The sequence below is a fragment of the Ovis aries genome, chromosome 2 (assembly GCF_016772045.2).
Source record: "Ovis aries strain OAR_USU_Benz2616 breed Rambouillet chromosome 2, ARS-UI_Ramb_v3.0, whole genome shotgun sequence".
NCBI classification, from domain to species: Eukaryota; Metazoa; Chordata; class Mammalia; order Artiodactyla; family Bovidae; genus Ovis; species Ovis aries.
In genome coordinates this window covers 74,397,815-74,410,582 of record NC_056055.1, presented here as the reverse complement: position 1 = coordinate 74,410,582, position 12,768 = coordinate 74,397,815, and the positions used below count along the sequence as shown (strand labels likewise).

General features: G+C 41.2%; 1 protein-coding gene across 1 annotated transcript; it reads right to left on the bottom strand.

The window, feature by feature from the left end:
• Positions 1–6,784: 6,784 nt before the first annotated feature.
• Positions 6,785–12,412, bottom strand: TPD52L3 (TPD52 like 3). The gene has a single exon (XM_060409449.1). It carries the CDS (start codon positions 11,183–11,185, stop codon positions 10,241–10,243), a length of 945 nt encoding a protein of 314 aa, XP_060265432.1. The 5' UTR covers positions 11,186–12,412; the 3' UTR covers positions 6,785–10,240.
• Between the last annotated feature and the right edge of the window lie 356 nt (positions 12,413–12,768).

Below are 12,768 nucleotides of genomic sequence, written 5' to 3'. Positions count from 1 at the left end.
TTTACAAAACATTTTTATTTTATATTGAACTATAGTTTATTAACAATGCTATGTTAGTTCCAAGTGTATAGCAAAGTGATTCAGTTATACATACTCATGTGTCTGTTCTTTTTCAAATTATTTTCCCATTTACGTTATTACAGAATATTTAGCAGAGTTCCCTATGCTGTACAATATGTCATTGCTGGTTATCTATTTTAAATAGAGTAGTGCGTATATGTCAGTCTCAGACTCCTAATTGATCCCTCTCCCCTTTCTTTCCCCTTTGGTAACCATGAGTTTGTTTTCTAAGTGTGTGAGTCTATGTTTTGTAAATAAGTTCATTTGTATCATTTTTTTAGATTCTGCCTATGTGTGTGTATGCTAAGTCACTTCAGTCATGTCTGACTCTTTGCAGCTCTATGAACTATAGCCTGCCAGGTTCCTCTATCCATGGGATTCTTCAGGCAAGAATACTGGAATGGGTTGCCATGCCCTCTCCAGGGGATCGGCGGTTCTTTACCATTAGTGCCATCTGGGAAGTGTTTTTTTTTTTTTTTTTTCTTTTTAGATTCTGCATATAAGCAATATTATATGGTATTTGACTTTCTCTGTCTTAGTATGATAATCTCTAGATTCATCCATGTTGCTGCAAATGAAATTATTTCATTTTTTTAATGGCTGATTGTTATTACATTGATAAATGTACTACATCTTTTTTATCCCTTCCTCTGACAATGAACGTTTAGGTTGCTTCTCCTCCCTCCTTCCCATAACCGCCATCACCTCAAAATAGCGCGTGATACTCCTGGCCCACAGCACCCCAGCCAACTGGCGATACATGTCCAAGGCTCCTAGGCACAGGTGGCCCTCAGATCACACAGTGCCTGCACTCCATCCACCCCCCAGTCCTCAGCCTGAGTGCCCTTCCTCTTTTCCTTGCTTTTCATCCACCAAGCCCAATAATTGATTCTGTTCCTTCTCCCTCCATTGCCACAAACAACCTCTTTCTTCAAAGAAGGATTTCTCTCTTCTCATTTTGCATCAGAACGAGGAGTCCCCTCTACTTGCCTAGTCTTGAAACGAATACACAGAACACACGGAATCAGATACTCTATGAATTTAGCAAAGAAACTCCCCCCTGACCTTATTCTCAGTATTTCAAGTAGGTTCTACAGGTTAAGGTCAAAACCCTAGTTAATGGTAAGTCCTCTGCTATCATATAAGGAACAGGTGCAAGATTTATCCATATTTCAAGAGGGGCCATGGATTTAGTCTTTAGTGATAAACATATCAAGAAACGTAACTGATGGTTGGAGGTTTAACAGGGTAAAATGACAGTGTGACTAGCACCCCCTAGTGTTGAGGAGAAGCTGTTAGTAGAGGGGAGGTGGCTGAGAGATGAGGATGTTACAGAATTTCTCTTTGTTGGTGCTAAGGCTCTCAGTCATGTCTGACTCTTTATGGCCCAATGGACTATATAGCCTGCCAGATTCCTCTGTCCATGGAATTTTCCAGGCAAGGATACTGGAGTGGGTGGTCATTTCCTACTCCAGGGGATCTTTGTGACCCTGGGATTGAACCCATGTCTCTTGTGTCTCCTGCATTGGCAGGTGGGTTCTTCACCACTAGTACCACCTGGGAAGCCCCTTCTCTTTATTTCTTTGCTTTAAATCCACTTCTTCAGGAGCAGAATTCCAGGATGCTGGGTTCATCTGCCAAGAGACTTCTGAGTAAAGTGCTTAAGGTAATTCAACAGAAGCATCCAGGGATGAAACCAAAACTAAGATGCCATCAAAAGAGACCAGGGAGGGAGGTGAAAATCAAGTGGCCAGGAATGAGCTATAGACAGTAGCGGAAGTTAGGCAGAAGCAAAGGATTCCTGGTGGAGCCTGGAGAGACCCCTGGCTGCCACCTGAGAGAACACTATAAGCATTTATTTTTCTTGGACTCTCGAGCTTTTAAGGGAAGGACATTTTTGAAGACCCTGGGTAAACTTGCATATCATTCGTCAAATCACCACTAATCTTGCCTTAGCTAAGGACAAGAGTGATAAAGTAAGGTGAGAAGGCTTCTGGAGGCAGAAGCATTCTGAAGACAGACATCTGAGTAGGTAAAATAAGCAGAAGTAAAAGTCACAAGCCTTAACAAGCAGGTACAGGGTAGAGTCAGTCATTGGTTGCCTAGATGCCCTTAAGTTTTTAGCGATTTTGGATGTCTCTTTGGTTTGCTTTTCTGACTCTAACTACTCTGTTTGTAGAAGTTGGTATTTGTCATCATGCTGAAACCATTCTACATACAGACAAGGTTTCATTTATTGTCCCAGTCCTGCCTCCTTTCTGTCCTGTGGAGTTTGGTGAGAAATGAGGAGAATGGAGCCAGTCAGCTCCTGGACTCTCTTTCCTCCTGTCATTCATTTACTGAACACTTAATTTATGCCAGACACTTCATTATACAGAGGGAATATATTAGTGAACAATACTGACACAAATCTTGCCCTTATGAAGTTCACGTTCTAGTGGAAGAGGCAGACAATAAACAGATTGCAAAAATATAATGTGACATGTGATGCTAAACCCAGGAACAAGGATACAGTGGTTAAAACTGTACATAGCGTGGCCAAAGGGGTTGTTTTTGAGTAAAAATTTGAAGGAGATTAGTCTGGTAGGGCTGTCATAAAAGGATGCCACAGACTGGATGACTGAAATTGAGGACATTTGTTTTCTCACAGGTCTGGAGGCTGGAAGTCTAACAGCAGGGTGCTGTTAGGGTTGGTTTCTGAGGAGACTCCTCTTTCTGGCATGCATGTGGCTCTGCCATTTACTAGCTGTATATTTTTTGGAAAGTTGCTTTACTTCTTTGCGTTTTGGTTTCCTAATCTGTAAAATTGGAATAATAATCTACCTCACAGAGGTATCATGAGGACTAAATTAATAAAATGAAATGAAATTGGGAAAATTTATGGTCCATAGTAAATAGTATATAAATGTTTGCTCTTATTGTTATAAATGTTTGCCTTCCTGGCAACTATATACATTACAAACTAGCCAATCAAATTCCTCCAAATGTGTGCCTATCTCCTCTCCTATAAGGTTCAGGTGGGCTTATCAGGCTTTCATAGGCAGCAACACAAAGTCACAGATTGAAAAGTAAACTAAGTCCACTGGGAAAAGATAAGGACCAGTTGATGAGAACACTCGATTTGAATAACAAATCCATATAGCCAAAGGTAGGCTTAAAGTTGGGGGTATAGCGCCAAAAGTTGGGAGTCAGACAGAGGCGGAGAAGAGCACAGAGGAAGGAGGAGAGTTCAGTATGACAGCATGCTAGAAACAAATGAGATGGTGTTCAGGATGGCTGCTGCAAAACTTCATCCCACTCCCCTAGATTCCCCACCCAACCCCATCAGGAAAGCCTCATGAAAGGCCCTGGCCAGGGTCTAGGATAATTTTGCAGTGGGAGACTGATTTCCATTACAATTTTTTCTGGCTCCATAAAATCCTCATGGTATTAAGTACCATAGCAGAGGGAGCCAATGTACCAATCAATAGGTGTCTAATATTTTTATGTGCCCTGGCTTCTCAGCCCAAGTTTTTAGGACTAGGAGATAATATTTAAGAGTAGGTAAAGATTTAGATTGACTCGGCTCAGCAAGGATTGATGGAAGGCAGGATGAACACACAGAGATGGGAATAATTAGCTATCTTCTTCCATAGGATAGATAAAGATAGATAAACATGCTAAGGAAGACATATATAAGTTTTATGCAGGAATGAGTGGAGTAGATGTCTCATCTCTAGTACAGCCTCAATCCAATGGTCACTGGTGCCTTTGAAGGCATTTTATACATGTCCACTGTTCAGTTCAGTTCAGTTCAGTCGCTCAGTCGTGTCTGACTCTTTGCGACTCCATGAATTGCAGCACACTAGGCCTCCCTGTCCATCACCAACTCCCAGAGTTCACGCAGACTCATGTCCATCGAGTTGGTGATGCCATCCAGCCATCTCATCCTCTGTCGTCCCCTTCTTCTCCTGCCCCCAATCCCTCCCAGCATCAGAGTCTTTTCCAATGAGTCGACTCTTTGCATGAGGTGGCCAAAGTACTGGAGCTTCAGCTTTAGCATCATTCCTTCCAAAGAACACCCAGGACTGATCTCCTTTAGAATGGACTGGTTGGATATCCTTGCAGTCCAAGGGACTCTCAAGAGTCTTCTCCAACACCACAGTTCAGGCAAAGAACAAATAGCAGAGAAAAACAACTACCTGAGGGGAACAGTAAACAGAACAACTATCACTGCTGGTACAAGACTGAGACAATCAGAGTAGAAAGAACTCATTGAACAACACCTGAAGCATTCAGTATGAACATAAGGAAGGTCATGACATCAGCTTGAACTTAACTGGTACTATTAAACACTATTTTAGATCTACACTAAGAAAGCTTTAAAAAAGATTCAGAAGGATATAACTGACTCAAATATCTTCATTGCTTGTCAGAATAAAGTTCATCATTTTTTATATAGAGATGTATAAGCAGACACACAACAAAACAATATTCACAATATTCAGGATACAATAAAATCTAACAGACATGCAACAGTGCAGGAAATTTGTTGGCTAGGGGCTAGAGGGAGGGCAAAATGTGAAGTTGTTTCTCATTGGGTATAGAATTTCAGTTATATAGCAGGAATAAGTTCCAGAGATCTGTTAAACAACTTATTACCTATAGTCAATAATACAAAATGTCACACTTAAACATGTTAAGAGGATAGAACTCATATAAAGTATTCTTACTATATGCAAACTACACAAACATACACAACACAAAGAACTTTCTTAAGGTGATGAATAGCTCAGTACTCTAACTGTGGTACTGGTTGTAGTTGAACTGATGTATGCATATGTCCAAACTCATCAAGATGCATGCATTCAGTTCAGTTCAGTTGCTCAGTCATGTCCACTGTAGTGTGTGTCTTTTCTAGGTGCTGATCATTGGGGTGTTTCTAATAATCAGGAATTTGGGGTAAATAATAGTCTGGAAGCTATAAGAGTTATGGAATGGTATATGTTGGGTGGTGAAGCAATGCTGTGAATTTTATGAGATTTTCGTGGCAGTAAGAAACATTGACCAGCTAAATTATTTCTAAGAAGTGTTTATGGGCTAGCACAGAGGCGCAATGACTTTTGCTTGCGTTTGTGGAGATTGAGGGACCATTTTGTAGAGCAGCTTCCTATTGCTTGTTTTTCTGTATGATAAAAAATATTGGCTGGTCTTTGTCTCTGATTCCTTATAAGGAGCCTCTAAATCCTTGGAATTTCCCGAGTGAAAGAACTATTGTCGTTATTCATGATAGGTCCCTCAATAGTTTCAAGATGGGAGCTAGCAGTGCTGGAAAGACCCAACCATGTGATTAAGGTTTGGAGAGTTGAGTCACGTTATATCAGCCTGGCATCCCAATCTCTGGAGAGAGACAAGGACTGAAGATTGAGTTCTATCATGTGGCCAATAATTTGATCAACCATACCCGTGTAATGAAACCCCGCTAAAAACTCTGGTCACCTGAAACTGTACACCTGCGCCTGCCAGATTGGTAAGCATAGATTTATGTGCTGTCAGGATGATGCATCCCGAAGACATGAAAGCATCAGGGTTTCTCTAAGGACTCATTCTGGTGCTTCTTCACTTCGTCAATCCCAATTTATACCCTTCATAATAAAACTTTAATCACAAGCACAGGGCTTTCCTGAGTTCTGTGAGTCATTCCAGTTAATTATGGTATTTCAAGGAGTACTAAGAAATCCCTGAAGGTTTGTGGCCAGTTGGTCAGAAGTGTGGGTGGCTGGGTTACAATACAAGTTTCTAGGTCAATATTAGGATATTTAAAGCCATACTATGAAGTTAAATATGAAAAATCTATATGACTGTATAGACCATTTTCAATGTAATTGAATCTTAATTTCTTAGTTCTAATGTTCTAGAATGAAAGTTTGGCTCAGCTAAGTCTATGAATTGTTCCTCTAATTTAGGTAAGCATTTTCCAATTAGCTGAAAGTTTTAGTGCCATGGGCCTGAGGTAAGAGTAGCCAGGATTGGGGTAGAGGTGATGGAAACCTTCAACTTCCAGAAGAACCCACTTCTTTTCTTGAGGTGATCATTTATTTGTATTGTTGTATAGTCAAACAGAGAAGGAACTTTTAAATTACCTGGCGAATTCTCAGGAATTTCCAGATATTTTTGACTGTTCTAGGGATCTGCTTAGTAATTTATGAGAGATGACCAAGTGCCATGATAATGTGTCACAGTAGCTGACCAAGGTGCATCATTTTGAGGGCATTCTTCCACTTTTCACTTGCCTTATATGAATCAGGCTCTAGGCACTGGAAGGCATGGCATCACTGAGCCTCCCAGAAATAGATCTGGTCAGAAGGAGTGGAACATGGTCTCAGATATTAATAGCTGCCTAGAAGCCCCAGTAATTTTGATAGCGTGGCACTCATCATTTTTATTATCTTGGAATTCATGGACAAGAACTGAAATTCCATGGCCCAGAGGCAACTGATCTCATTCCTTAGCAGAATCAACAAATGGCATCATTGTCCCCATAATGGGGAGGACCATCAAGCACATTGGCTAGCACTGTCAGAAGACCTACACAGTTCTAGATTACTGCTGACCCCTCTGCAGTTCATGCAATTCATGAGAATAGGTATGTGGTATATTTTCTCTCAAATATGAAGATAAGAATAAAGTAGATTCCATAAGTGCAAGTGAATTTCTCTGGGAGTGATGCTTGCAATATGCTGGTGTATGTACGATGCTAATGAACAAGGGTTTGGTACTATACTCCCATCCTTGCTAACTGCATGGAGAGTGCCATCTGTGGAGGTTAGAACGTTCAACCTTGTCTCCAGCTTCCACTCCAGCTCTTCACTCATATGAGCAGTGGAAAATCAAGAAAATCAAGAAACTTGGAATTTTGTTTCAATATCACTCCCAGCCAAAGGTTCTCAGAAACTGAGTCAGATGGGGCATCTTTGAGGGTTCACATATTCTGAGCACTATTGCAAATTGCATCCTGAAGTTCCCTAAACTGAAATAGACTGATTCTGGGCTACAAAATCCAGACATGGCTAGATGAACAGAAGTGATCCAGTTATAAAGGTTAACAGGCTAGAAAATGAAGGTCAGCAATGTATGGGAAGGGTAGAGGCAAGTGGAAGAAAGAAAATTTGGAGGAAACTTTTGATCCAGAGTCCACATGCTCATGGAGGCATTTTGTTTGGTGTCTGTGGCTGTTGATGCAGGTATGCTGGAATCCAATAAAAAAGTCAAAGCAAAATGAATGTTCAGCTCCAGCATTATCAGTATCAAGTCTTTTCAATTCTACGTCTCTATCAACTTGCAAATCTATCTGTCCCTCTCTCCTATGTAGTTTCTTCCGAAGTTTTAGAGATTATGTCTCTTAAATACTTAATCTATTTCTATGGTGACCAGAGTGATACATCTAAAACACGAATTTGACTTAAGCACCTTCAACTCCTCATTTCCTACATAATTAAATACGAATGTCACATAGTATATAAGACTAGTTATGATCTTGCCGTTTGCTTATTTCTCCATCCTCATCTCTCACCACTTCCCCCCTCTCTCTAGCCACAACAACCTATTGGTACTTCCTGGAACATACTATTCTATTACATTCCTTCATGAATTAGTTCCTCTGGATATTGTCTGGAATGTTCTACTCTTTTATATCTTATAAATTCCTACTAGTCCTCTAAGACTTTGACTCTGAATTCTTTTCTGATCTATCAAGGCAGAGTTGAACATTCTTTCTTTATAGGTAGCTTCTATTTTAGCATCTACTGCAATGAGTTGCAATGATTTGAAAATGTTTCTAGAGAGCAGGGGCCATGACTAATAAACTTCTGTGCCTTCAGAGCTTGGCACAGTGCCTGACACATAGTAGGATCTCAAATTATCTCTGGATAGGGAAGTGAAATGCTTTAAAAGCAGGAGGAACTTGTCGACGAGTTCATGTTGTTGATAATTTCTTGGATTCAAGATTTGATGTCTGAAGTATGTGATATTGATTCCTTCTGCAACAAGTATTCATTGAACATCTACCCTAAGCCTGGCATGGGAATACAATGATAAACAAAAATAGTTGTATTCTTCACTGCTTTCAGGAGTTGAGGATTTATTGGGGGAAACTATTATAGCATTTGTATAAATTACTAAATAAAATAGAACATATTCTGGGTTTGGCCCATCATGTTAGCTGGAGATTTTCTCTAACACAAGGCTTTCTGTAATATGGGATCAAAGACTTTGCCTGTTGGGCTACTTTAGCTTCATGAATTCTGCAAGTTTCTCTCTAGTTCTTCAGCTTATAAAACTACAGCAAATTGGACTTCCCCAGTGGTCTGGTGGTAAAGAATTTGCCTGTCAATGCAGGGGACACAGGTTCAATCCCTGGGCCAGGAAGATTCCACATGCTGCAGGGCAATGTACCACAACTACTTAGCCTGCACTCTGGAGCCTGTGAGTTGCAACTACTGAAGCTCGGGTGCTCTAGAGCTCATGATCCATAAAAAGAGAAGCCACCATGATGAGAAGCCCGTGCACAGCAGCAAAGTAGCCCCTACTCACTTCAACTAGAGAAAGCCTGCAGATAGCAACAAAGACTGAGCACAGCCAAAAATAAATAAATCAGCCAAAAATTTAAAAAACTACAACAACTTAAAACACAACTTGTAATACAAGTTGAACATCTTGGTTTAATCCAAGCAAAACTTTGCTTTCAGGAATATGCGGACTTTATATCAGTGACTTTATAGTTTACCAAATGCTTTTGTATTTATAGTGGTTGTTGGTTTTGCTTATAGTCAAACTGAAGAAATATAAGGGAAGCAGTCAAAAATCAACAATACAGGATCACTTTATTACGTTGGAGGGACTACCTTTAGGCAATGAGATGTTATCAATATATATATCCAAGAAAATAAAGACTCTAGACCCCTGCTAAAAGCCAATATAAAACACAAGCTTTTAATCCAGGCAGTGTTACTGAAGGAATGAAAGAAGCTGCCAGATCCTGACAGCTGAAAATAGAAAGGAAAAAAAAAAAGGCAGCTCCTATGAAAATCAGATATGAGAAAGTTCAAATAAACCCAAACCAGGTCCTACAGGGTCCTGTTATCTTGATATCCCCTGAGGGCTGGGTTTTGTTTCCTTCTCATTTTGGATTAGTACAAACAAGTGCTTATAAACAAGTACAATCTTGGAGTCAAAGTGACCAGTGATGTACCATCAGTTAGGTCCATTCAAAGGTATAATGGCCAAAATTTCAGGGGAAAGACAGTCTGTCTTAAATGTCACTTAAGACAGGGGTTTACCTTTTTTGAATTTGGCAATACTTTTTTCCCTTCAGTCCCTCAACTGAAAATGATAACTAGGAATTGCTGCAGAACAAAGGAACAATATTCTTTTTTTATAGGTAACATGCTGCTGTGGCAGAGACACACGGCCACAAGGATTAGATTATAAGGCCCTCATTTTCATATATAAAAAGATTATAAACAAAGCACAAAGCAGAATAAAATTGCAATTTCAGCTTGAGTCCAAAGTAGTTGACAATCCCTAAACTGAAGCTACTTTGCTTAATTAGCAGTTTAAAAAAATCATTTTATAAAAGTCATAGTATCCCATACCAATTAGACTATTAATATTTTCCCCCTTTCTGAGGGTCTCAGAGAAAAGCAACAGTTTTATCACCTTTAAAAAATAAAAATCATAGCCCAGGCAGAGCTTTCAAGGTTCTTTCTAAGATTAGGGAAAGAAGGAAGGAAACTTGTAGTTCTTTCATACTTTGTTCCTAGATCTAAACAGAAACCTATTTTGCCCTTTTTGCACACAGTTTTTCCAAAAAAGAAATTTTGGCTTTGGCCTAAAACCCCTCTGGAACCAAACTCCTGTCCATTTAAATGCAACCCCAGGAAGGCTAGTATAGTGATACATTTCATCTACAAACTTCAGTGTGAAATAACTGGGTACGAAACGTTGGATTTTTTATCTCAACAGTAGCAAATATCTATGTACAAACCGGGATTGCTTTTCTCAAAACTGGACTCTCTCCGTTTCCTAAATTCACTTTACCATTGTGGTTTGGTTACTTGTTTTTGATGGGCAGAGTTGCAGTTAGGGTCACGGAAGGGAGTACTTGCGCTGGTTAGGTGACCAGGCAAGTTAACCAAGGAGCTCATTCTGGCTCCAGAAAGGGGAGTAGGTCATCCCTACTTGCCAGAACTGGATCATTCCCACTCCCAGACACTGGGAGTGGATCATCCCTACTCCCAGAAACTGGGAGTGGATCATCCCCACTCCCCGCTGAAGAAGGAAGACAGTCACGGCCAAGCTCTTTGCCACCTGCGACTCTGGACTTGATTGTCCCCATAAGCCCTTCAAAGGATTTGAATGTGACTGATTTCTTCACGTCTCCAAGCTTCCTGCAGATGGCAGAGCCCATGGTGGACAGGGCAGCTGACGTCTTTTGTTTCACGTAGGCGTTGGAGACCTGAACGTCGTGCCAGCTCTTGGACAGATTCTGCCTCAGCCCCACGAAGGCCGTAAGGCCCAGCTTCTTCTTGAGCTCCACACAGCGTCTCTCTTTGGCTACCAGCGCTTGGCGCAGCATTACAATTTCTGCCTCCAGTTTAGCGAGCTCAGATTTGAGCTCCTTTTGCTCTGCCTCAGTGAGATCCTCTGGTTTGGCAGTCAAGTGGGATTCATAAGGGCCTGCAGCGGTCTCTGTCAAGAAGTCTGGCATAGACTGAGAAAGAAGATCTTCATTAAGAGAGTCCAGGTCCAGTTCTTGGTAGAGAGAGTCGAACTCGTGACCAGAGGAGAAACAGTCTTGGCCAGCAGAGTTGAAGTCTAGGCCTTTGGGGTCAGACTCTAGGGTGGGGTGGGACTCTAGGCAGGAAGGATCCATGTCTTGGCTGGTAGAACGGACGCCTTGGCCAGTGAGTGAATGTCCTGGCTGCGGAGGTAGATGCCTTGGTTTATAGGGTCCACTTCCGGCTAGGGTTGGGGGCGGTGGCTGGAGGGTAGGGTAGGTTGGGTTGGGGTTGTGGAGGTCGGACTTCCGGCCTGAAGGCCGCGGAGGGCGGAACTTAGGCTCAGTGCCTGCGCCTCCAGTGTTCATAGTGGCTTCGACATCACAACGTCCCTGTGAGGTAGGTACTGCAGCAGTTGTCAGGGAGAGGTATTTGCCCTCCTACCTCAGTAGGTGACTGGTTCTGGCCTTAAAACCACATCTGACTCCGTGTACTGACCTCTTTCCATCACAGCAGACATTTTAAAAACTCTGAAAATCAGTTGAACTTTTTTGTGCTAACAGATTTATAACAAAGCCTCATACATGAAATAAATAAAAACCACCTCAAAGTGGGACAGGGAGTCTAGAACTCCAAAATTGGTACCCTCCCAATTTTCCCTTCCGAAGTTCCCAAAGGAGCCTGAGACCCTTCTGGCACCACTGATAAAGTGTATTTGAAGGCCCCCTCAAAGCTCTTAAATTTAACAGTGCCCCCATGGTATGAAGTATCAACAGTGCCAGAGGCTTGGGGTGGTGGAGCTTAGAAAATGAGCCTGACCAGTCACAACTGTCTGTCATTTTAAGGAAGGAAAGGGAGGGAGAATTAGTAAATTTATAATAGTTGTGTCAAGTTTAAGCTTAAGAAAAGCAAAGGTTACTGTATTATGAGAATTTAAGAGAGAAGAAATATGATATATGCAGATTATTCATGGGTTTTCAATTTTTTTTTTTTTTTTCCAAGCATCCACTTACATTTCTGAGGGCATGTCTGTCCACATACACAGTTATCAGTTGTGGGAGGTGGTCCGCACAGAAAAGTAGTAATAATAGTTGAACAGGCTCTGTCAGGGTGCCAAGCTACCATATCCCCTACTTCAATCAGAGCTGGTAACTTATAGAGTGGAAAAATCAGGACTTCAGTCCAGTGAGGGCAGGTGGCTAGGTATCACTTAGCTCATTACCTGGCTGCCCATTCCCAGGGAGTAGCCTTGAGCAGGTCTTAGTTTCTAGTGGTTTTGTTGGATATTCTGGTAATTCTTACAAGCATGATCTTGTGGAAGGTGATATGATCCTCAGCAGATTTCAGCAATTTGCTATACTCATGTCTATATAGCTACAGTGAAGCATCTAGCTGGGCATCAAACCAACTATAAACCTTCAGCTTTATATTTAATAATCCTTTCATATAGCTCAGTAGTGTTTATTATTGGCTTACCTTGAAGCACGTGCCTCCCTAGATTAAAAAAAAAATGAGGATGTTATGGGGAGGGAGGTGGGAGGGTGGTTCATGTTTGGGAACGCATGTAAGAATTAAAGATTTTAAAATTAAAAAAAAAAAAATGAGGATTGCCCTTGTGGAAACATGAAGGCTGATAAGGGATTTTCCTGTATGTATAAAGGCCTGAAAAGGGCAGTAAGGACTGCTTAAAAACTGTTTTGTTCCAGAGGGTAGACTCTTCCTCCATTGCCTGCAGAAACACTAGTGGTTTCAGGAATGTTCTGACTCTGAACCAGTATTCTTCTTTCAAAACTGAAGGTGAAGGGCAAAGAAACCTCTGAATTAAGCTAAATAATGTGGAGCACACATTTGTCTATTCCAAGCTGAGATTCCAAATCACTGGATTTGAGCTTGCACTTGATTATCCTCTGAATTGTTGCAGCCACCAACCTCACTGTCTATTTTCTTATTT